This window comes from Capricornis sumatraensis, chromosome 20 (assembly GCF_032405125.1).
Source record: "Capricornis sumatraensis isolate serow.1 chromosome 20, serow.2, whole genome shotgun sequence".
Lineage (NCBI taxonomy): Eukaryota > Metazoa > Chordata > Mammalia > Artiodactyla > Bovidae > Capricornis > Capricornis sumatraensis.
This window is the reverse complement of record NC_091088.1, coordinates 56,427,684-56,452,201: the sequence shown is the minus strand read 5'-3', so window position 1 is coordinate 56,452,201 and position 24,518 is coordinate 56,427,684. Positions and strand designations below refer to the sequence as shown.

The 24,518-nt window shown below is 56.2% G+C and overlaps 1 protein-coding gene across 9 annotated transcripts in view; it reads right to left on the bottom strand.

Moving 5' to 3' along the window:
• Window positions 1–22,401, bottom strand: part of POU2F2 (POU class 2 homeobox 2) — a 30,319-nt gene extending 7,918 nt beyond the window's left edge. For 4 of the 9 annotated variants that reach the window (XM_068993232.1, XM_068993235.1, XM_068993236.1 and 1 more), the window contains exons 1-5: window positions 22,374–22,401; window positions 13,944–14,009; window positions 13,794–13,828; window positions 13,603–13,659; window positions 10,611–10,727 (exon numbers count right to left, since the gene is read on the bottom strand). In XM_068993232.1, coding sequence (XP_068849333.1) covers window positions 10,611–10,727; window positions 13,603–13,659; window positions 13,794–13,828; window positions 13,944–14,009; window positions 22,374–22,401 — 303 coding nt within the window. Of the gene's footprint in view, window positions 1–10,085; window positions 10,365–10,610; window positions 10,794–13,602; window positions 13,660–13,793; window positions 13,829–13,943; window positions 14,010–22,373 lie in introns of all 9 variants that reach the window. The other 5 variants (XM_068993233.1, XM_068993234.1, XM_068993230.1 and 2 more) reach the window with 3 other exon arrangements.
• Between the last annotated feature and the right edge of the window lie 2,117 nt (window positions 22,402–24,518).

The following is a 24,518-nucleotide window of genomic DNA, read 5'->3' as shown; positions in this document are numbered from 1 at the left end:
GGAGACCCATGTTCGATCCCTGGGTCAGGAAGACCCCCTAGAGAAGGGAATGGCACCCAACTCCAGTATTCTTGCCTGGAGAATCTGATGGACAGAGGAGCCTGACAGGCTACAGTCCATGGGATCGCAAAGAGTTGAACACAACTGAGCCACTAACACTTTCACAGACCAAAAGGTATCTTTAGGGGCTTCTAGAGGCCTGGCCATATTCAGTTTCTTGATCTGAGTGCCTGTTAAATGGGTGTGCTTGGTTTGTGAGTCTCATTGAGCTGTATACTTATGATCTGTGTACTTTTCAGTAGTTTTCATTTTATATTTATTATTGTTTTGGCCACGCTGTGTGGCTCATGGGATCTCAGTTCCCCAACCAGGGAATGAACCCAGGCTCAAGGAAGTGAAAGCCTGGAATCCTAGCCACTGGGACACCAGAGAACTCCCTGTCCTCTTTTCCTTAAAAGGCCCGGTGGCTCAGCAGTAAAGAATCTGCCTGGAATGTAGGAGACCTGGATTCGATCCCTGGTTTGGGAAGATCTGCTGGAGAAGGAAATGGCAACCTACTCCAGTATTCTCGCCTGGGAAATCCCTGGGACAGAGGAACCTGGCGGGCTACAGTCCATGGGCTTGCAAAGAGTTGGACATGACTGAGGGACTAAACACCTCATCCTTAGTAGAGCCTGGAAAGCCCCCGTTTAGTGCCCACTGAATTGAATCCAAAAAGTAAGGCCAGAAATAATCTTATTAGTAGTATTGTTCTGATTTTGTATAACTCTCAGCTTATTTATTAAAATAAATAGGAATTAAAATATTTACTAACTCCTATCTCTCTGGGAGTGTGACTCTCAGGAGAAATCCCCCTTTATCTCCAGAAGGCTGAAAAAGAGGTCTGCAGATTTCTTTCTGAATCAGCAGGGAGAGGGAAAAGATGGGGAAATGCATCACAATTTGCGTGGGTCTCACAGTGAGGACTTGCATGAGAACCTTAACCAGTCCCCCACCCACCGTTACTCAGACCACAAACTGGGGGATCAGCCCTGATTTCTCCCTCTCTTATCCATCCAGTCTATCCATAAGTCCTACCAAAATTTTTTTTGTATCTTTTTTTGGCCGAGTGTCACAGCTTGCAGGTTCTTAATTCCCTGACGAGGGGTTGAACCCATGACCCCTGCAGTGGAAGCATAGAGTCCTAACCACTAGACTGCCAGCGAAGTCCTCTACCAAATTTTTTTCTACACATTTTTGTGCTTTGAATGCTTCAATATCTGCCAAAATCTACCCTCCTTCCCAGAATTAAAAAAAAAGTGCAACGTAAAATATACAGAACTTCAAAGCAAATCACTTATATTAAAATACAATCATCAAATATATTTTTGACTGTGATAAACAGTAATCAATGGGTTTCTTTGTTAACCCACTAAACAGGAGCAAGCAACAAGCTGAATGACTACTGTAATTTCAAAACAATGATTGAAAATTATATTTTAAAAGATCTACAAAACTGTAATAGAATATGGAAATATCTGTTCATTCCATAGGTGGCAAAGTCCAAGCCCTCCCAATACTACTGTGCTCCGCTGCCTTTATGCATGCCAGAAGGAAATGCTACGTTTTCAGTGAGAGGATAGTGAAAAGTGAGACAAAATTTTTTCCCATCCAAGTTCATGGACTCTCACCCCTGAATTCTATCCACAGACCCCTGTTGCAATGGTCTGTGGAACCCAGTTTCTTGTTCTTAAATATTAATAGAGGGAATTCCCTGGCAATCTGGTGGCCAGCATTCTGCGCTTTCACTGCTGGGGCCTGGGTTCGATCCCTGGTCAGGAGCAAAGAACTTGCAAGCTGCGTGGCAGCCAAAACAAACAAAAAAATAAAGCCTCCACAACTTTCCATCAAAATTTTTTTTTTAACTGCCACACAGTTTTTGGGATCTTCGTTTCCTGACCAGGGAGTTCACATGAGGCAACTAAATATCCTGCCTGCTGCAATTAAGACCTGGCACAGCCAAATGAATACATACATACATCCATTCATCCATCTGTGGGGAAAAAAGAACGAGAGAGAAGATTCTGGGAAGGGCAGTGAGCTGCCGCAAGACCAAGGGTTAGCCAGTAGGGGGCGCCATTTCTCTACAACCTAGCGCCATCTGAACCGGCTCGCCCTGTGAAGCCACTTAGGGGCGTGTTAGAACCGAAACAGGCCATGGAAAAGTTAGAGTAAGCGGAGGCACGCCTGCTGGACCCTCGCTGGGATATTAGTAGATTATCTGCTCTGTCCCTAACCTTCGAGAAAAACCAGAACAAAGGGCTAGCACAGCCTATCAAAGCTGAGAAGGAAAGGGCCACATTCTTGCTCATCTCTGTCATCTGATCACTCCCCTGCCCCAGAGCAGGGCGGTACAGGTGATACACGAATTTTCAGAGAATGCATAGGATAAATCTTAGGACTGATGGTGTCTGGGTGCCAACTGGCTGGGTTTTGCCACAGGTAGGATTTTGGCCGCAGACTGGGGGCAGAAAGACTGAGACAGGGTGGTTATATGACCTACGGGTGAACTGCAATGTAATCGCCCACTGGGCTGGTTCCACCTGGTGGGGAGGAGGCAGCCTTGAGAAGGAACTAGAGGCACCAGGCCGAGCCCAGCAGGTGCAGCGCTTCACTCCACCGCACAGGCCAACGTCCCTGCCCCCCAAGACTGGCCTCCACACACACCAACAGCCACCCCAAGGGGAAGGTGTCAGCGCGCACGTCTACACTGGCTTGTCCTCCCTGATAGGGCAAATTACGACCTGTTCTGGACACTGTGCTGCCAGGACATGAAGAGCCTGAAGTGAGGGCCAGGTGTGGAGGACAGGAAGGGATGGGGGCCGGGAGCCGTGTAGAGTACACTGCAGTGACTGTGTGAAAGCCCAGTGGAAGGGGCCACTTGGGGGGCAGGAAGCATCCGTCCTGGGGGCCCCCTGGGTGACACTGCACCCCCACCTGCTCAGAACAATATGGAGGGAGTTTCCACAGTGGGTGGGAAGGTCACCTGGGGGGTGCAAGGGTCCCTTTCATCTGAGAACCGTGGCGATTCGAGTCTTGGATGTTGTGCCTGCTTCCTCCTTTTTTAGGGTGGGGGCACATTTCACAGCTTGTGGGATCTTAGTTCTCCAACCAGGGTTCAAATTCGGGCCCTTGGCAGTGAGAGCACATAGTCCTAATCACTGGCGTGTGTCCATGCACAGCAGCTCAGTCATGTCCAACTCTGAGACCCCAAGGCTTCTCTGTCCATGGGATTTTCCTGGCAAGAATACTGGAGTGGGTTGCCATTTCCTTCTCCAGGGGATCTTCCCGACCCAGGGATCGAATCTGTATCTCCTACATTGGCAGGAAGATTCTTTTACCTCGGAGCAACCAGGGAGACCCCTTAACCACTGCACCACCAGCAAATTCCTGAGTGACTTGGGGGTACACCAGCTCTCTCTCTGGGCTGTACTGACTGGGGTAACAATGCAAGGTGTCCTGGAATACCTGGGCTCTGGAGCCAGCCAGACACCTGACTGTCCTTTACACACCTGAGACCACGGGCAGTTCTTTACCCTCTTTAAGCCTCAATTTATTCAAATGACACCTCAGTAATTCTTATATGGGGCTGTTAAAGAATTAAATGAGACAAGGCATGTAGAACATTTAGCCTGATCCTGATTCACTCAAGGGGTTCTCCTTAAACAGCAGTCATTTTTACTGAGTCATTTCTCTTGGGGCCTCAGTTTTTCACATATGTGTACATACATGCTAAGTCGCTTCAGTTGTATCTGACTCTTTGAGACCCCATGGACTGTAGCCCACCAGGCTCCTGTGTCCATGGGATTCTTCAGGCAAGAATACTGGAGTGGGTTGCCATTTCCTTCTCCAGGGAATCTTCCTGACTCAGGGATCGAACCCGTGTCTCTTACGTCTCCTGCATTGGCAGGTGGGTTCTTTACCACTAGGACCACCTGGATCGCTCTTTCATCTATAAAACGAGAGTAATAATGTCTAACTCTTCACTGGGTTGTTTTGAGGCCTGAGTAATATTATTATTATCAAAGCATCTCGAAAACCAGAACATACTCCCCCAACACAAGCATTTGCTGGCACTGCACCCTCCCATCACCCGCTCATGTCACCCCGTGAGCTCTCGAGGGCAGGAGCCCCACGGGTCCATCCTCTTCCTGGAAACTGACAACTTTCAGCTCCTGCCCAGACCTTCCACCGAGCTTCAGCCTCTAATATCCATCTGCCTATTTGATGTCTCTACTTTTGGGTGATTAACAGACTCTCTGAACCCTACCATGTCCAAAGTGAAACTCCTGGTTCCTCAGCCCCGCCCTCCAAAACACCCTGTTCCTCCCCTGCCTTCCCCAGCTCAGGAAACCACCTCGCCACCACCCAGTCGCTGAAGCCAGAGTCCCAGGAGTCACCCTTGACCTATAGGATCCATACAAAAGAGCATGCTGGACCCCACCTCCACCCTCATCACCTTCAGGGATGCCTGCAAGGGCTTCCCACTCGGCTCCTTGCTTCTAGTCCATTCTACCCAGAGCAGCTGAAGGAGCTTTGTAAAGGGTCAGTTGGGGCACATTCCTAATCTGCTTAGCACCCCCTACTGCCTCCCATCATACCCAGCACACCTTCCCAACTCCTGGATCTTGCCTACAAGATGCTGCAAAAGCCAGTCCTGCCTGCCTCTGCCACGGCCCCTCACCTCCCACTTGTCTCCCACTCACTCTGTTTCACACATTTCACCTTCCTCTGTGTCCTGAACAAGTCAGGCTGGTTTCTGCCTCAGGACCCTTGTACCTGCTGTTGCCCTTTCCCAAGCTCTTCCACTGCCTTCATGCCTGACTCATTCAGGCCTTGGTTCTCAAAGGCCACCTTCTCAGTGAAGCTTTTCCTGACTATCCATTGAAAGTGACTTTCTCCTGCAGTTTGGGGAAGAATGGATACATGTCTATGTATGGCTGAGTCCCTTCACTGTTCACCTGAAACTATCACAACATTGTTAATCGGCTATACCCCAATACAAAATGCTTTTGATGTTAAAATAAATAAATAAGAGTTCGATCCCCGACCCAGTGTGTTGTGTAGCACTGCAAAAAAAAAAAAAAAAAGTGGTTTCCTCCCCCTAGGGCAGCACCCTGTTTCATTTTCTTCATTACACTTATGCTAAAACCGTCTTGCTTTGCTGGTTTGTTGACTTGTTTACTGTCTGTCTCTCCACTAGAACATAATAACGTCCTCAAGGGCAGCCCCCTCTGCCTTGCTCCCAGCTGTCCCCTCAGGGCCACGAATGAGAGCCGGGCATACACAGGTGCTCAGTAAGTGTTAGTTGAATGAATAAATGACCATGATTCCTCCGGTCGCCTCCACTGAGGGAAGCTCTAAAGGTTGGGGTTGTGGGTGGACAGAGGTGGCCTGTCTCTAGCACAGGATCTTCTATGTATACCCCCATCCCCCAGAGGTCGGCCCTGCCGCGTGGAGCAGCGACTGGGGCAGCACACCGTGGATGAGAGCACCAGTCAACAGGGAGGAAAAGCACCTACATGCCAACTGGATATAACATCCCATGCTGTTGTTGTTAGTCACCAAGTTGTGTTGGACTCTTTGTGATCCCATGGACTGTAGCCTGCCAGGCTCCTCTGTCCTTGGGATTCGCCAGGCAAGAATACTGGAGTGGGTTGCCATTCCCTTCTCCAGGGGATCTTCCTGACCCAAGGATTGAACCTGCATCGACTCCACTGGCAGACAGGTTCTTTACCATCTGAGCCCAACATTCCATGCTACCTCATGCTAAAATTCCAGGACAGACAAGGCCCAACAGATTCCCAGCCCAGGAGTCCTGGAGTGATCAGCGAGCTTGGCTCCTGGACTCTGGGGCCTGTGGGTATACGGCTGAACACCTCCAGATGGGTGCCTGGGCTCACCTGGCATTCTCCCATCTCTTCTCTAGTGGCAGGACTCATCTCCTCCTGGGGTCCTCCCCTTCCCATTCTCACACCACGTAGTCCAGGCGGGGCTGAGCCCACCTTCTCAGGGGTCAGGAGACAATGACTTGGCAGTGGGTGTGTTTTATCTCACTGGGCACGGTGGCTGCAAGGCTAGAAGTGCTGGTATCCACTGTGCCCGTCCCAGAATGAAAAGGACGACAGACCCCTGGGGCCAGGTCTGATGTTCTAGGCTGGGCCTTTTCAGTGGCCTGAGCCAAATATTCCCTCTTACTCTTTAACTGCCTAGAGCGGGAGCTGTGGCCACGCTGACACCTCCTCCCACCTCATCCTTCATTCGTGTCCACCCCGCCTCCCCAAGCCTGCCTTACTCTCTCACTTTGCACTCGCCCTTCCCATGCCTGGAACCCCTCCTCCACTCATCCACCTGGCAAACTCCCACTTGTCCCTCCTCAGTGCGGATGCCACTTCCTCCGGGAAGCCTGCCCTGACTCCCTCAGACACCACCGCTTTCCTTTTCCTGCGTCCCCACCACTCCCAGCAGGTTTCTCCCGGTCACCTTTCTTCACTAGGTCCTGCCTGCCTAAAAGATCTTCTCGAGCTCTATTTGCTGCGGCCGTAAGATGGAATGGGGCCATCCCCCCAACTCGCCGGGCTCTCCAGAGACAAAATGATGTTTTAGCAGTGAATATAAAGGTTCAATCAATGCCTCTCCTACCCCAGACATTCTGAATGACTCCCCAGGAGAGATGTATTCCCTACCCTTGATTGAAAAGCTGCAGCAAAACATCCCTCACTGATTCAGTAAATATCTGTGAGGCCACCTCGGAGAAGGCACTGTGCCCAGTGCTGGCCGCACAGAGTGTAAAAATTAGAGGGAGTTCTGTGGTTGCCCAGTGGTTAGGACTCTGCTTTCACCGCCAAGGGCTCAGGTTCAATGCCTGGTCAGGAAACTGGGATTCCACAACAAATGCAGTGCAGCCAAAAAAAAAGTTAGTGGTAAAATGGTATTATAATCACCTCTTCATCTGTTCAAGATAGGAAAATGCAAGGAAGGTTCCTGTCAAGCTGACCAACATGACTTTTTGGAAGCTGGCATTACAGGGATAGAAGCTGGACTTTCTCTTTGTACTTTACATACAATTTCAAAGTGCTAGGACTATGAATGCCCTTGACTCTCTTGCCTGCATGTCTGCTAAGTCACTTCAGTTGTGTCCAACTCTGTGGGACCCTATGGACCGTGGCCCACAAGGCTCCTCTGTCCATGGGATTCTCCAGGCAAGAATACTGAAGTGGGTTGCCATGCCCTCCTCTATGGGGTCTTGACGACCCAGGGATTGAACCCGCGTCTCTTAGGTCTCCTGCATTGGCAGGCAGGTTCTTTACCGCTAGTGCCACCTGGGTAGCCCTTTAACTTTCTGAGAACTTCTCAAACATTTCTTGGTGGCTTATGGGGTGTCTGTTTCTCTATGAGACAAGAGCCTCCAGGGACAAGGCTCTGCGTGAGTCATGCCTGCTTCCTGCCAGGGCTCGACACAAGGGAAATATCTGTGAAGTGAGGGCGGGACAGAGCTGAGCAGGCAGGAGAAGTTAAATGGCCCCAGCATGCACAAGACACAGGCTGGGAAGAGAGTCAAGCCAAGGCCCGGCCGGCTGTGACTGCAGTGGGGCAGTGAGCATGGGAGGACGTGGTGCCCACCGCGGCCTGAGCGTAGGCAGCTTGCTTCCCTGCTCCTGGGCTGCCCGGGATAAACATTTATCTGCTGAGGAAGTGAGATCGCGGGGCGATGGAACTCCCAGGAAACCACCTCAGCCTAGCTTGGCACTCGCAGGGGACAGATGAAGATGAGACCTGGGGGAAGCTGGGGCAGGCAGAGCGAGGGGAGAGGGCTGGGCAGGAGCAGGCCTGGAGAATCAGGGTGCGGGCAGGGCAGCGGGCGGCAGAGGGTCAGCCTGCTGTTCCCAGGGTCTGTGGAGAGCCTGTAGGCACTGGCTGAACAGGAGCGTCTGCTGCTCCTGGGGCTGATGGCCTGGTTGGGTCTGCACTAGGCTGCCCTGTCCCTCTGCCCTCCCTGTAGTCTGTGTTCCTTCAGAAATTTTCGAGGGCCTATTTTCACACAGCCTTTGGTGATCAGAAAGCAGAAAATCAAACCAGCGAGAGAAAGAGAAGTCATGGAAGACTTCCTGGAGGCGCAGACTCCTGAGCTGGGACTTAAAGGAAGAGGAGGAGCTGACCAGATAAACACAGGTGACTTCCAGGTAGAAAGGAGGACAGAGATTGGAGGAGCCTAGTGAGGAGCCCTGAGCCTCAGCACTGCCCAGTAAAGAGAGGTGTGTGCTGCGAGGCAAATTGCAGGGTTCTCTGGTGGCCAGGGAGGGAGGGGTGCCAGAGAGGGGCAGCAGCCCCAGATCATGTGGTTACAGCTCTGGACTCAGGCTGGCAATGCCCCTTGAGCTCACGGTATGACCTGAGGCAGGAGAAGTCACTTCACCTCCCTGGAGCCTCAGGCATGATGAGGGTCTGTGGATTCAAGGCGGTCGCATTAGCACAGTGCCTGGTACCAAGGCTGCATCCAACAGACTACATGGGGCAACAGTGGCGAGCCAGGCATTGGGACGATCTGTTTGGGAAAGTCACTATAGAGCAGCGAGGCCAGATTGCTCTGTGTTGCTGAGGAGCCAGACCTCATGGCAGGAAGCACTAAGAAGGCAGAAATGCGCTTGGTGTTAAGCCCCAAATGAGAGTGCTGGCCAGCAGTGGAGCCGGTCCATCAGAGGCTAACGGCTGCCAAGGGAACAGTCTCGTGGGGCTGGACAGCTCCCTGGTGCAGACAGCAGAGGCCCCCAGGGGATTCCTAGGGAAGGGGCGGGGAAAGAGGAGGGTCCTAGGAACAGTCACTGTGAGAAACTCAGGGCCGTGCGGAGTTAAACAGGGTCCCTTGTTCTAAGGCTTCCTAGGCCCTTCGCTGTCCTGCAACACGGGTCACAGACTCAAATGCTATATGGAAACCAGGTGAACATTACAGATGGGTGACATGGGCAGGTGTGGAAGGAAGGGGTGCGCCGGAGACAGCAGCCTGTCAGAAGAGGAGGCCTGCCCAGCTTCTACTCAGCTCCTGTCAGGGATCCTTATGGGAAGTCTGTGGGCCACTGCCAACAGTTGAATTGGCCACTGCCATGGTTGGATTGTGTTCCCTAAAAAGATATGGCGGGAATTCTAACCCCTGGTTCCTGTAACTATGACCTGGTTTGGAAACGAGGTCTTTGCAGATATGATCAAGTTAAAATGAGGTCATTAGCGTGGGCCCTGATTCGGTGACTGCTGTCCTTTTACGAGGAGGGGAATGTGGACACAGAGACCGATAAGCACAGAGAAGACGGCCATGTGACGACGGGGGCAGAGATTGGAATCATCCGTCTATGAGAAAGCCCGCAGTCTCCCACACCACCAGAAGCTGGAAGAAGCAAAGAGGGATTCCCCCGAGAGCCTTCACAGAGAGCCCAGCTCTGCTGACACCTTGATTTTGGACTTCTGGTCTAACATGATGCATTTTGGTTGTTTTAAGCCACCTCATTAGTGACACTTTTTGTGGCAGGCCTAGAAGCTAATATGGCCCGTCATATGCATGATTCCACGTAGACCGGAAGTTTGTAGAATGGGGAGAGAGAATGTGGCATTTCCTGACCCATGAGCCTCTTTCTGACAGAGGGTCTCACTGGATGAGCCAGAGGACATGAGGACATGGGGACACTGATTCTGATTCTCAGCCTTTCGTACGGGACCCACACACAGGTCCTGCCCACTGAGGTGACCCCCGGTTTCCTCTGCTGTAAACTGAGCATGACGTGTCAGCCTCCCAGGTGGCTGGGCCCCCGCAGCGAGGTGCACAGAAATCGGGGAGTCAGATGCTCCCCTCACCTGGAGGGTGTGCTCCCTCAGAGCCTCGGTCTAGCCCCCCACTGATGGGTGGTGGCGTGTCCCAAGGCTTCCTAGGGTTGCTGGGGGACTGCCTGGCCGGTGGCTGGTGGTCAGAATGGTAAATGGTGCCCGGGGACCAGCCAGCCTCCTGCAGTCTAGGGTGCTCGGCAGGGGGAGGGTGCTCCCCCGGGGGCTGCCCTTACCTGTGCTGTGAGCTGGATGGGCTGGGACAGGGTAAGCTGTGGGGTCCCCGGGGGCTGGCTGGCAGACTGTGGTGGTGGCAGGTCGCCTCCCCCGGAGGAGGAGGAGGCTGGGGGCTGCGAGGTCGAGGAGGAGGCGGAGGAGGAGGAGGAGGAAGAAGAGGAGGAGGTGGAGGCGGCGGCGGCGGCGGCGGCGCTGGACTGCTGCACGGCGGCGGCCAGGAGCTGGGCCTGCGCTTGCTGCAGGAGGAGCTGCTGCTGAGCCGGCATCAGCGCCGTGAGCTGCGGGGGGGCGGGGCCGGGGCGGGGCCGCAGGAGGAGCGTGGGAGGAGCGGAGAAGGCAGAGAGGGGTTAGTTAGCGCCTCGAGCCAAGCGGGTTACCGGGCAGAAGAGGCAGGCGCGGACAGAGTGGCCGCGGGACTGGCGGGATACCCCAGGCCACCGTGGGTCCTGTAACAGACAGGAGGCGGCTGGCCTGTCCTCCCCGCCCCCGCCCCGTCCCGTGTCCCTGTGCACCCCGGTACTTACCCCGGCTAGCTGGCTGCCAGTCAACATGAGTTGGGCCTGGGGCAGGTGTGGCTGAGCCGGCTGCGGGGGCGGGGGTGCTGCTGGGGCTGAGTCGCCGCTGGGGTCTTCAGCCTTGATCTGGGGGGGAGAGAGGCAGGGTCCGGGACCCCAGAATGTTAAGTGGAGGCCAGAGAGAATGCCCACCTGCGAACCAAAGAGAGGGCACGTGTGTGGCTACGCCAGCCCAGCGCTCGCATGGGGAGGAGCAGGCTGGGGGTCGGAGGCAAGGTCTGCAGGGGCTGGCTAACCGCTCAGTTTAGCCTCGGTTAACACACCCTCTGCACCCAAACTCCCGACAGGAGAGGGCTGCCTTCGGAGAGTGCTTTTACCCTCTTGGGGGTCAGTTCCCCATGTGTCAAATGGGAAATGATGCCTGGGGGACCCAAGGGTTCTGGGTACTACATCCCTCATCTGCTTCAGCCCAAAGTACATCTCTTGTCTGTCCAGTGGAACAAGACTTTGTTGGAAGAAAGGGTCTTAAGGTATTAAAGAAAAATCACCGCCTTAGAATATGGGTCACGAAGTCAAAGCTGATGGAAAACAGGCAGATGGCGCAAATGGGTGATTTGGGCAGGCGTGGATGGAGTGGGCTGGAAAGAGCGTGCCCGCCTGCCTGAAGGGGGGGCCTGACCAGCCCCCACTCTGCTCCCTGCCAGTAAAAATCTAAGGCAGAAATGCGGCAAGGTCAGCAAAAGGTGTCTGCAGGCCAGACATGGCTCAGGTCTGCTGTCAGCTTCACCCAGAGCCCACCGAGCCCCTCCTCATCTCTCCGTGGAGTGTACCGGTGCATCTGCATCCAGCACATATGACAGACCAGCTCACAGTGCTCCCTAGGTCTCTGCCTTCCTCCCCTCCTACACAAAAAGCCAGACAATGGTCGGCTGGCCCAAGAGGTCTGCTGGTAAAAGACACGTGGGGTGGGGGTGTGCGGCTTGATGGGTCTCACTCTTGGGCCCAGAGGGGAATGTTAGGGATCATCCTTCAGCCCACTCTCCCAACAACATTTTGCAAAAGGAGGTCCATAGAGGGAAAACGACTTGTGCAAGGCAACACAGCAACTTGGCAGGAGCGAGCATGGCGTTTGCAACACAGACTGAGACTGACAGACAGAGGCCTGGGAATGGCCAAATAACGGAGAGTGAGTGGCATGCCCCAGGGGGTGGGATCCAAGTGTCAGAAAGCCTAGGGTGTGGGGATGCAGTGTGAAGCAGCAGAACTGGAAGTCAGGGCCACAGCTGCCCTCCTGGGGAAACTAGGGGCCTTCTGGAAGTCTGGTCCTGTTCTGTCTTTTGATCTGATGCTGACAACACAGGTGTTCAATTTGTGAAAATCCAGAGTTGTATGCCAAGGATCTAAGTGTGTGTCATATTTTAATGAAAGGTTTTTAAAAAACTAACACTGTGTGTCATGGTGAGAGTCCGAGGCTTCTCGGCGCTCTTTCCTTCTCTCTGGGTCTTTTAAGAAAAGTCTCCATTAGGTGCAAGGATGTCTCTAATACCTTCCAAACCTGGCTCACCTTCCCTTCTAACAATAGAGAACTGGTCTCAGGCTTAGACCCTACAACAGGCAAGAGTCTCTGGGTAATTTTAATAATCATTGTCTTTATTTCCATGGCAAGTGATTCTGGTTTTCCATTCATAAAATTTCCATTAAAAAAAAAGTTTTATTTTAGCTGTTGAGAAAGCAAGCCAGTTCATGAGTTGATTATTGTTGAAGCTGAATGACAGGTACCTGGGGGTTTGTTTTTGCCATGGTCTTCCTTCTACTTTTGTATTTGTTTCACATTTTCCATAATAAGTTTTTTTTAGTTGAACCAATTTAACAAAATTGTGATGTAAATAATCATACAGGGTGGTGTGTGCATGTCTGAAATCCTGATGGAAGCTCACGAAGGACTGCCCTGAGGGAAAGACTGACACAGAAGAGATGCGGTGGGATGGAGCAGCAAGGGCAGGGAATGCAGACCAGCTGTGGACAGAGGCGGGTGGGGAAGGGAGCAGGGCCTTTGCTCCCCTGGGCCCCACTGGTCTCCTAGGGGAGAAGCAGGGCTGCTGCGGGGGCAGGCTGGGCAGCAGAGATTCAGAGGAGGGGGGCCAGGGCTGGGGGGGTGAGGGGGGCAATGGATGCTCTTGGCTCTGAGGGCAGAGGCCAGAGCCCAGCTTGAGATCAGAGTGAAGCTGGTCAGAGTCAGGGGCCTTCTCCTCGGGGTCATGTCTGTGCACTCTGGACCGGACACCTGTCAGGAGGTCACCCAACCTGCCCGCACCCACTCCTGGGTTGGAGGAGACTGAGGAGCCCAGGGTGGGAGGGTGACTTTCCCATGGTCTCAGAGCACCTCCTGGCCCCCACCCCATCCTCCGGCCACCACTGGTCAGGGTCAGGAGTCCTGCCCAGGCTCCCTCTGCTCCTGCGCCATCTTCAGGCCTCTGGATCAGCCGGCCATCCCCACCAGACTGGAGGTTGGAGACCCGGGCACCAGACACCCCTTGAAGCCCAGCTGTGCCCTGCAGCAGGGCCCTGTCTGGATGTGGGACGTGCTCCATCTGGCCCCTTCCGGCCTGCCCGCTGTCCTCTCCTGCCGCATCCTCACTGGATCTGCCCGCCCCCACCTGCTCCCCACTCCTGGCCTGGCTTCGAGTGTGTGCGTTGGGGGGTGGGGGTGGGGCAGGCCCCTGTTCAGTCAGGGAAGTTGGGATGGGGGCGGGGCCCTCAGCTTCCTGTTGTTCATCGCCCTGGGGCTCTGGGGGGGATTTCCCTGGCCACCCCCACCCCCCCAGGGAAGGGGAAGGAGCCCTGGTGAGTCACAGGCCTGGGGCGGGAGCCTGAGGGTGAGAAGGGGCGGGAGGAGTCCTGTCACCAAGGTGCCAGGCCCTGGGCCCACAGCAGGCATCCGGGACCCTCTATCAAATGTCATACCCGAGCGGTCACCCTGGCTGCTCTGACCGGGGCTTACCTTGGTACTGGGGCCAGTCGGGGACACCGAGAATGGGGAGGTCTTATTCTGGGGGTTCTGCAAAGAGCAAGTGGGGGTAGGCGATGGGAACCGTGAGATGAAGCCACTTCTGACGCCCTGCCCCTGCCCAACAGAGCTCCGCTCTGCTCCCTTCTGCCCCTCTCCCCGATACCCATCCCCGGCCTCCTGACCTGATGGTTAGTGTCTGGTCCATTTCTTTCAGTGTCTGCAAAGAGAGGGACGAGGGGTGAGTTGTCACTAGCCCCTGACCCTAAAACCCGCAGCGCCCCTGCCCTCTGCCTGTGGTGACCTCTGCTCTTCCTGCCCCGTTCCCCACTTACCTGTGTGCTCTGACGGAGAGTCCAGACCTTGCTTCTCGGCCTCCAGGGGCTTAGACATTCTTATTTCTGAGGACAAATGAGGGATGCCAGTGGGCTGAGGGTGCCGAAGCCAGCAGGGCTCTGGGGCGGCTCCCCAAGCACCACCCAGGGTCTCCCCCAGACCCCCAGGCCCCTGCCACCTTGCAAGTGTCTCTTTCCTGGAGACATGCCCTCTGCTCCAGGCCCCTGCCCTCCACCAGTAGGACAGGAGAGGAGCCTCTTGGCCCCTCTGGAAGGTGGCACAGGGAGGGTCGCCTCCAACCCCCCGAGAAGCCTGGGGCAGGACGGAAGGTGAGGTTGGCCCTCGGTCCTGGCACGGCTCTGGCCGCCCGGGGTTGGGGGAGGCTGGTGATGCTCCGAAGGAACGAGTCAGCCTTGGGCCTCCTCGCAGCGGCCGCCCAGGCGCCCGTCCTGCCCCACCAGGTTTCGGTGAGGCGTGTTTTCCACTCTGAGTAGGGCCTGGGAGGTGTGAGGGACGGCAGCATCCCCCAGGAGCGAGTCCTCAGATCTCCGGGTGTGATTCAGCGCCCCAGGTCCCCTCCCCGGCCCACCACTTTCCCGTCCACTCCCCCCTCCACCTCCCTTTCAGGCTGGGTGGCCCCGCTCTCATCTCTGTGACTCCAACTCCAACCCCATCCGCTTCTGCCCTGACCTTGTCCTCAGAGCTAATCCTAGACTGCGGCCTTACCTGGGACTGCAGCCCTTAATCCAACCTGGAGCCTCCACCCTACGAACCCCATCCCACACTACAGGAAATGGAAGGAGGTGGCAAACAGGAGACCCGGAGCAAGGGAAACAACCCCATGCTCACAACACTCCAATTCTGGTCATGAGAAGGTGAGTGCTACCAGCACAGTGCGAGATATGACTCAGAGCTCACGTTGGCAGCTGGTGCCAATATTACCCCCATTTTACAGGGAAGAAAACTGAGGTTCCAGGCAGATGGCACCTCCCCAAGAGCCCCGTGAGACAGCAGAGGCACCCGGGTTGGACCGGGGTCCTTGTGACTCCGGGGCTCCTGCTTCTAATCAGTATCACTATGGTCTGATGAACCTGTTCTGATCCCCTCCACTTCATCTCCAGAGTGACTCCAACCCAGGCTCACCCTGAGAGCCATTCAAACCCAGCCCTTCCTGGTCCTAGACTCCTAGTCTGGGTTTCTGACTGGCACATTCGCAATTTTCTTACCCGCACTGATCCCCAGCTCTTGTCCAGACGGCCCGAGTCCTTCACCTGACCCAGACTCCCAGCTTGGCCTCAGACCTTACTCTCGACCCTGGCTCTGACCCTAATATCTCACAACTCACTCCAAATCCCCACCAAGACCCCATTCTATCCACGGAGCCATCCAACACTAGCATGCTCTGTGTCCAAGATAGTTAAAGAAAAGAGAGATCTGAGGAGCCTCTGCAACTGAAAAAGAAGTCCAGATATTTTGCAACTGAGGGTCACTTGACAAGGAATGCCACTCTGATTTGAAATTCCTGATTAAATAACCAGCTCAGAGCTTCCCTTGTGGCTCAGTGGTAAAGAATCCACCTGCCAGTGCAGGGGTCATGGGTTTGATCCCTGATCCAGGAAGATCCCACATGCCTCGGAGCAGCTAAGCCCAGGCACCACCACTACTGGCGCCTGGGCTCCCAAGCCCGCGCTCCGCAAGCAGAGAAGCCACCGCAATGAGAAGCCTGTGCACCACAGCGCGAGAGCAGCCCGCGCAGCAACGAGAGCCAGGCGCCAACAAAGGGGAAAAAGGGAAAAAGCCAGGGCACACACTGCTGACGGGGCTGTAAATCCACCCAAGTACAACCCAGCAAAGTTAGAGAGGCGCCGCTTCCCAGCACATCCTCTCCTGGCATCCACCCCAGAGGACGCAGCGTCCTGCCCACCACCGCCCCGGGCACATGTGTTCCGGGCAGCAGCCCTTTTCTAACTGCCCACCCCCCACTGGAAACGGCTCCAGGGCCCATTGCCCGTTAACCGGGGACGAGTCAACACATTGGTGCATCTGTACAGCGAAATACTCCACAGCCCGGAAAAGAACCAGCTCCTGCATCACGTACGCTGAATCTCACAAACCTGCTGCCAAGGGAAAGACATGAGACGACAGAAGTGGACAGACAGCAGGACCCCAATTAAGGGAAACTCAGAAACAGGCAGGACAACCTCAGGTGATTAAGGTCAGATTAGTGGACACCTTTAGAGGGGTGCTGACCTGGAAAGGGTGTGAAGAAGCCTTCAGAGGGTTAAAAATGTCTTGGGAGGTGATCTGTTTGGTGGTTTGGCGGGGGGAGGGGGTCTGTACGTATGTAAAATTCATCGAACTGTACAGTTAAAACCTGAGCGTTTTACTATATATATGTTTTCACACACAAAAAAGAAATAAAACAAGATAATAATAATAAGCCAGCACACAGTCCTACTAAGGCATAAGCTTACAAGGTGGGGGTGGGGAGCAGGTGCCCAGATGCTCCCGGAGTTGAGGCCCTATTTCCGGGCACTGGGGAAGGGGCATTGAGTAGTTAAGGACCCCGAGACCCAGGAGGTCACAAAGGGAGCCGAGGAAGGAGTCCCCCCGCCTCCTGACTCTGGGGCATCAAGAAGCAGGAGTCCTGCCTGATCCTGGCTCTAAAACTCCCAGACTCGGCTTCCTTGGTGGCTCAGTGGTAAAGAATCCACCTGCCGATAATCCTCCTGTCACCTGCAGGAGACACAAGTTCAATCCCTGGTCCTGAAAGATTCCACATGCCGAGGGGCAGCTGAGCCGGTGTGCCATAGCTACTGAGCCTGTGCTCTAGATCCTGAGAGCCCTAACTACTGAGACCTGAGTCCCCTAGAGCCCGCGCTCCACCACAAGGGAGGCCACCGCAACGAGAGGCCCGCGCACGGCAACTGGAGAGCGGCCCCTGCTCACCGAAACCCGAGAAGAGCCTGTGCGCTGATGAAGGCCCAGCATAGCCAGATACAGAATAAATGACATTTTAAAGCCAAGCAAATAAATCTCCTAGCCTTGGCCCTGCTGCAGGCCACCACAAACCCTAGAGAGGCCCTACAGCCCTGCCAGCACTCTGGAAAGCCATGCCGCGGCCACCTCTGCAGCCCTTCCTTCGGGCCAGTGACCATGCTGCCACCAGGAGCCCCTTCCCCGGCCGTGACCCCTTCCACGGTTCCCCGTCTCCTAAGAAAAGCCCAGGCTCCCATCCTGGCCGTCAGGGTGTAACTCTCGTCACACTCCGCTGCCCATCTCTTAGCACTCATGCACCCTTCTCTTCAGTCACGCTGGCATCGCCCTCTGCTTGATGAGGGGCGGGGGGCAGGGGTCCAGGCCGTACAGGTTCTTTCCTCACCTCGCCGGTGAACACCCCTCCTGCTCACAGACCGGGGCAGTCTCGGGCCCCACCTCCACCCCAGAGGGCCCGTGCTCATCCTCGGCCTCTGCTGTGTGCTGAGCTGTACCCCTCAACATTCCTCTCTTGGATTCCTAACCCCCAGTAACTCAGACTGTGACCGTCTTTGCAGACAGGATCTTTAGAGGTAATGAAGCCAAAATGAGATCAGGCTCCACGTACAGATCAGGGCCTCAGGCTAGGCCCTGATCCAGGTCGACTGGTGTCCCTAATAAGATGAGGAGACGGGAATGCGGACAGGCACAGAGGGAAGACCAGGTGAGGACCCAGGGAGCCGACGGCCACCCCAAGCCAAGGAGGGAGGCCTTGGAAGAAACTAACCCCACTGACAGCTTGACCTTGGACTTCCAGCCTCCAGAATTTTGAGAAAAATCATTTCCATCGTGCAAGCCATCCCATCTGGGGTTACTTTGCTATGGTAGCCCTAGCCAACTAAGGCAGCCTCTTCTCACCAATCCAGCCCCGAGCCCGCAGGGCTGTGGTCACCTATGCCCTTGTCCTTCCCCACTGACCAGCGGACAGGCCTGGGCCGACTCACTGCTGGGTCCCCAGCATCACCCAGCTTGGAAGCCCAGGTTATAAACGTCCGGGCCTCTCTGCGGCTCCCTCTGTCTCTTACTTGATCCTGCCTCTGTCCTGCTCTCTCTCTGTCACGTAAAGAGCCTTGGCGTGGGCTGGTCCCTCCGCCTGGAACGCTGTTCCCCACTCTGTCTGCCTGGCGACCTCCTACTCATCCTTCAGGACCCAGCACAGGCTCCGTCCTCTATGATGTTACCACCCTGATGACTTCAGGTGGGGGTCTCTGCCCTGTTCCCTCCACCCTGGCTCCACCTCCCCGTCACTGTCCTAAGGGCTGCAGTCATCTGGGCCCCAGAATGTCTCCCCCATCAGGCTAGGAAGCCCTCGGGGCAGGGCTGACTCATCTGGGGTCCTCACAGGCTGCGTGGGTAGGATGAGCAGGGCCGCCCCGCTCTCTCCCCTCCAGGCCTTTGCCTCTGCTCCCCCCAGCCTGGGACGACCCCTTCCTTCTTGACTAGCAAACTCCTGCTCCTCTTTAAGTCCCCAGCTCCACGTCACCGCCTCTGTGAGGTCCTCCTGGAGTGCCCAGGTGGTCAGTGCCTCTCTCGTCTGGGCTCCCTTTGCCCCCAACACACCCTGACTGCCTGGGTGGTGACCCCTGCCCTAGATGGTGGGCTCCTCGGGGCCCAGACTGGAGTCACCACTACAGTCTGGGACTCTCTTTGGAATGAATGAATGCAGGAAAGAATCCTCTTTCTGTGGTCACCTGATCTTCAACCCTCAGCCCCAGGCCCCCAGGGGCTTCCACCTGACCTTAACCCTTTAAGGTCACCTCCCCTCTGTAGGAATGGTGGCTGCAAAGGCAAACGTGGTTTGAGGTGAACTCTCTGGCGCTGTTTCCCCAATCCCGCCCCCGCCCCCAGCTCCCACACAGCCCACACACCCCTGCAGCATCGGCTGGGCTGACAGCAAAATGGCCAGAGCTGCCCGTTCCCCAGGCCTCTGTCCTCCCCTCTCCTCTTCCTTCATCGAGCCCAACCTAAGAGGAGGGTCTCATCAAACCATCCCCACCAGGGATGAACTGGGGGGACTCCATTTCCACCATGGACCCAAAGCTTCAGTGACATCTTCATGGGGACTCAGGGTACGGTGACCCTGGCAAGAAGCTCGCTGAGACCTCATCCTGCAGGCTCTCTCGTTCCCTCTCTCTTTCAACTCTAGACAAAGACTCAGGCCCAATCCCACCCCATAACACTCTGGCACAGTGTTATGGCACAAGGTGAAACCTAAGTGTCCTAATTTTTTCAAGCCCCCTTCCATGTGACTCTAATTTGCTCTAACGTTCCCCCCCACCTTCAGAAGTGCCCCCTCAAAGCCTCATTCATCTGCACAGAGTCTGGGTGGCTGCTTAGGGTCACCCTTCCCTCCTCCCATCACAGGCAGCGTGCGACTTTTCAGAGGACCGGGCAGGAAAAAGCCCTGTAGGACCCAGAGGGGCCCCTGGGTCCCACCGCCCTCAGGTCAGACCCGCCCAGGGCTGCCCCGCCCCTGGGCTCACACCCGCCGCTTGACTGCCCCAGGCCTGGGGCCCTGGGTCCCCTCCACCTCCCCTCCCTCCCCGGACTTTCACTTCTCCTCTGCAGTTCCCCCAGCCGGTTTTAGCAGACTTGGGCCAGCTTCTCGTTAGCACTTACCGAAAACGGGGCTAAATATAGAGGGCCCAAGGGCTGCCCCTCACCCCTCCCGGCCCCGCTTGGCCTGTCCCCTGGGTCCCTGGCCTCCAAAGCCCTCAAGCAAGGCCGGGGCCTGGGAGCCCCTGTGGGCCGAGTGGGCGCTGCCGGGAACCTCTGCGCGCCCACTGGCCCAGCCCGGCCTCCCCGGGAGCAGCGTTTCACACCCACACCCCACAGCTGTCCCTGGGGCGGCCTCCAGGGAGCGAACACTCCTGGGTGTCAGGGAGGAGGATGCAGACACAACAAGAGCGGTGGCCCCGCAGCTGTGCTGACAGGAGCTGCCACGGAGAGCACACCCCACAGCCTCAGCCAGGCGGGGCTCCGACACGGGCCGAGCCCATGCAAACGCACACGGGACAGGTGCGCGGATCCCAGACGGGAATGTGTGCGAGCCCAGACACAATGCCACCAGCAGATATGCAAAACGCACACCCAGACGTGTGTGGGCACACCTGCCTGTACACACACTCGCACACCGAGTCACCCCCAAACACACACACACGCACGTCCCAGAGTCACTCACAGACAGATGCACAGACACCCAGGTCACTCAGATAGACACACACCAGATGTATACACACACACACATACATACACACACAGAGTAACAGAGACAGGTACACACTCACACCCAGGTCATTGAGATAGACACACCAAGATGTACATACACAAGCTGTGCACACTCACTCAGACTCATTTAGACACACATACAGACAGCTACACACTCACACACCCAGAGTCACTCAGACACACAGAGAAGTACACACACACACCCAGAGTCACTCAGACACACATACAGACGGGTACACACACATCCAGAGTCTCTCAGACACACAGACAGATACAGATGTGTGTATACACACACATCCGGGTCACTCATATAGACAAACAAAGATGTACTCACACAAGATATACACACACACATACACCCCGAGTCACTCAGACTCAAATGTACACACACACAGTCACTAGACAGACACACAGAGATGTGTACACACACACAGGTCACTCAGATAGACACACACACACACACACACGTGCACCTACTCACACTCCCAGGGTCCCCTCCTCCTGGGAGACGGCCAGGGTGCAACCCGGAATCCAGTCCAGAGATGTGGAGCCCAAGACCGAGCAGGAGGCATGACCTGCTCAAGACCACACATGTGTTAATTCACATCCAGGCTGGGGAGCCCAGGCAGGCCTTGCAGGCTGGGCAGTTCTCTAAGAAATGCCAAATAAAGGGTCTAACCCAGTGCCTGATAAAGCCGCCATTCCCCCCAGACAGGGAAGAGACAGTAGGCACACATTATCCTGTGCAGATGCCCTGGGTCGCTGCATCTGCACTGAGCATACACACGCGCACACACACACGCGCACACACACACATCCATAGCTGCACATACGGTCACTTCAGTAAATCATCACATCACACAGCATCCTGCAAGTAACCTTCCTTCTACCTCAGCCCCCTCCTTGCCTCCCTTGCCTGCTCACACCCACTCATCCTTCATCTCAGACCAGACATGCCCTCCTCCAGGAAGTCCTTCCTGATGCCCCATTAGCCGAACTGGGCAAGTCTTCTGGGCTCGCCCAGTGCCCTGTGCCTCCTGCATCCCAGCTCTCACCCGTCTGCCTGTGCTTCCTCCCTTATCTGGTGACAGGTCTGTCTCTGTTACTGAACTGGGCACTCCAGGAAGACAGACCCAGAACTGCCTTCTTTAGTAGTATTTCCAACATCCAGCACAGAACTGCTCCGTAAATACGTGTTGATGATGGATCACAAGACACCCGCAAATGCTGATGCACATAGACGCAGGCCAAACCAAAATTCAGCTCCACAGACACCCGCAAATGGGACACATCCCCATGGTCAGAACTATAGGGCTGCAAACAAAACACCCCTGAAGTATGGACACTGGCCGTGGTCCAGGCCCCTCTATTCCTGTATTACCTCACTTAACTCTCCCATCCGCACCGCCCAGAGCATCATGCAGAGATGGACACGTTATGCCAAATGAGTCAACAGGCACAAGTCACTTTGTACAGCCCTTGGCAGACAATGTTCGCTCAGTCCACTGACACTTGGTGGGGGAGGCGGTTCATAAACACACAAACATATCATACATTTTCAGGGGTGATGAGTACCATGAAGAAAAGACAGAACAGGGTGAGGGGCCCAAGAGTGCCGAGACTGGCTGCCCGTTTAGATGGGGAAAGCAGGGGAGGCCACCTGAGAAGGGGACATCGGAGGTGAACAGAGTGAGGAAGTGAATCAAGAGAGCCTTGCCAAGGCTATCCCCACAGAACCGCAAACACAGCCCCTCGCACACGCACACCTGACAGTCATATATAGAAAACGCAGAACCACTGTTCACACGCGCGTACACAGACGCGCGCACTTGGAGGTCCAGCCCCCAGGCAGTCCTCTCCCAGGATCACGCAGGCCGCCCACCCGCTGGTCCTCTGCATGAGAGCAGGGGACCAACACCTGGCTCCACCCTCGCCCCCGGACCCCCCAGGACAGGGAGCGGCAGAGGAAGGAGAGAAGAGGGCCGAAGCCCCCTAGGGCTGATGCGAGAGGGGAGGGGACAGAGGAGCTGGGGGTGGGCACGCAGGATGGGGAGAGGGGCAGCTGCTGAGGCACAGAGTCACAGAACAGAGGAGCAGCCGGAGAGGAAGGGCAGGCCGAGCCAGAAAGAACCCCAGGGTGCTGCCTGTGCGCCCCAGCCCCTTACCTGGAGCCCCCATGCTGGAGTGAACCATGCTGCCCGCCCCGCAGGGCTGGGGGAACAACTGTGTCATCTCCCCGCCCTCTCTGGGGGCCAAGCCCTCGCTGCCGGAAGTCACCCAGGGAGGAAACCACAGGGTCCGCCCCCTTCGGAAGGGAAAATACCCGTGCCCGAAGGCCCACCCCAGGCGGCAGCGGACCCCAAATCATGTTGTGTGTGTGTGTGTTGGGGAAGTGGGGGTGGGGGGGTAGAGCGCAGGGAGGCTGGAAGAGCTGACTCTGCAGCTGTGCCCCCAGGAGGTGCGCCCTGCCTCTCTGCCGCCTCCACCGGCCGGCACATCTGGAGCAGGGCTTGTGGGTCTGGAAGAGAAGGTGGACCCAGAACACGGCACTAAAACACTGGCTAGGAGTTTGGGGCGGACCTTTCCCAATGCTAGGCCCTGCCTGTCACAGCTGACAGGCATCATCTCTGAAGGTGCTATTTGCCCCCATTTTCCAGACAAAGACTGAGGACCAGAGACGTGAGGTGGCCTCTCTAAGGGGTCAGAGGCAAGAAGCGTTGAAGCCAAGAAGCAGGGCAGGAGGAGGCTTCCGCAGACTGTGGCCAACGGGGAACCCAGCCGCGCCTCTGCCCGCAGGTGAAGCGTCCGCGGCCACCACTGGGAAGAGGTACCCGTGGGCAGTGGTAGGGCCGGGCCTTGCCCTGAAGCGGCAGGAGGTCCGCCAGGGGGCAAAGCGGGCGCCGGAGGTGGCTGGGGTGGAGGGAAGTACCGGGTCCCGGGGCTACGGGCTGGCCCTTCGCGCTGCGGCGCTCGCGGCCCAACGCTTCCCTCGGTGCCCGCCAGAGGGCGGCAGCGCCCAGCCAATGGGCCAGAGGGCGGGGCCGGTGCGGAGGAGGCGCCCCGCCCTCCGCCCCTCCCCTTCCCTCGCCCGCCCCCGCGCGCACACCTGCGAGGGTCACACAAAGGCGCAGGACTCCCCGCGCGCGGCGGCGCAGACAAAGGCGCGGCCCAGCCCGCTCCCCTCTTCCGCTTCCCCGCCCGCGGTCTGAGGCTGCTGGGCCGCCTGGTGCCTCTAAACAGCCCACTTGCTCGCTCCGGGCCCTGCAGGACTCGCTGCGCCCCTACCCTACGCTGGCGGACCCCCAGAGCACGCGCGCGCACACGGACGGCTGGACTCCTATACACACGCTCAAGTGTTTCTACACAGGGACCCCAGTACTTCACACACACGTGTGTACATCCAGACACATGGAAACACTCCTGGTGCCCAGGCCCTGACAACAACTAACACTACCCGTGTGTGCCCAGAACTCTCTGCTCTGTCATGCGGGCACATGGGCACGGCTATACAGGTGTACCCAGGCATACTTCCTGGCCATGTGTGCCCACGTTCACACCCATGCACACTCACGCAGGTTAGTGTGAGCGCCTTCAAGAGTGCCCTTCTGCCTGTACACAGGCCCTGTGCAGCCCAGACACTCCCAGGCAGGCAGGCCCACTCCATGAGAATGATGGTGGTCCTTACATCTGCACAGAGGGGACAGTGGCCCCACCAGCTACACTCATCACATTCCGTATTGTGAAGGCCATTCCTCTGAGCAGATTCGGAGACCCTGAAGCATCCGCTGGCTTCACCTCAGACCTCCTGCCTCCGGGCCCACCTCTTTGCCTCTCTCTCTCTCAGATGGCAGGATTTCTATACGGGAGGGTCTGGCATCTGGTGGATGATGGCACTGGAGCCTTGTCTTGAAGCTGCATTTGCCTGCTAAACTCTTTTTTTACTTAGGATTTATGTTTTGGAAGACTCGGAAATGAGGGTAATAAGGACTTTACAGAGGGAGCAAAACCCCACCAAAACACCCCCCATGCTCCACAGTCAACACCATCCTTGTCAAGAGGGAGCTCCGGGTGGTAACTCAGAGAAGGGAGAGATGCACCCCGTTTCCGGTGCTGCCCTCCCAGGCCTCCGGGTGAGAGGTGGAGCTGGGGACAGCCTTTCATGCCCCCCCTACCCGTGGTGGGTAAAATCACCCCACCCCTCTTGCCTCTCAAGCTGACTCCACTATTATCGCCTCTAGCAGACCAGAATTGAGTTCCTGAGCTGGAGTCGAGGCATCTTGGGCCTGAGACTTCCACCTGCCCAGGAGAGG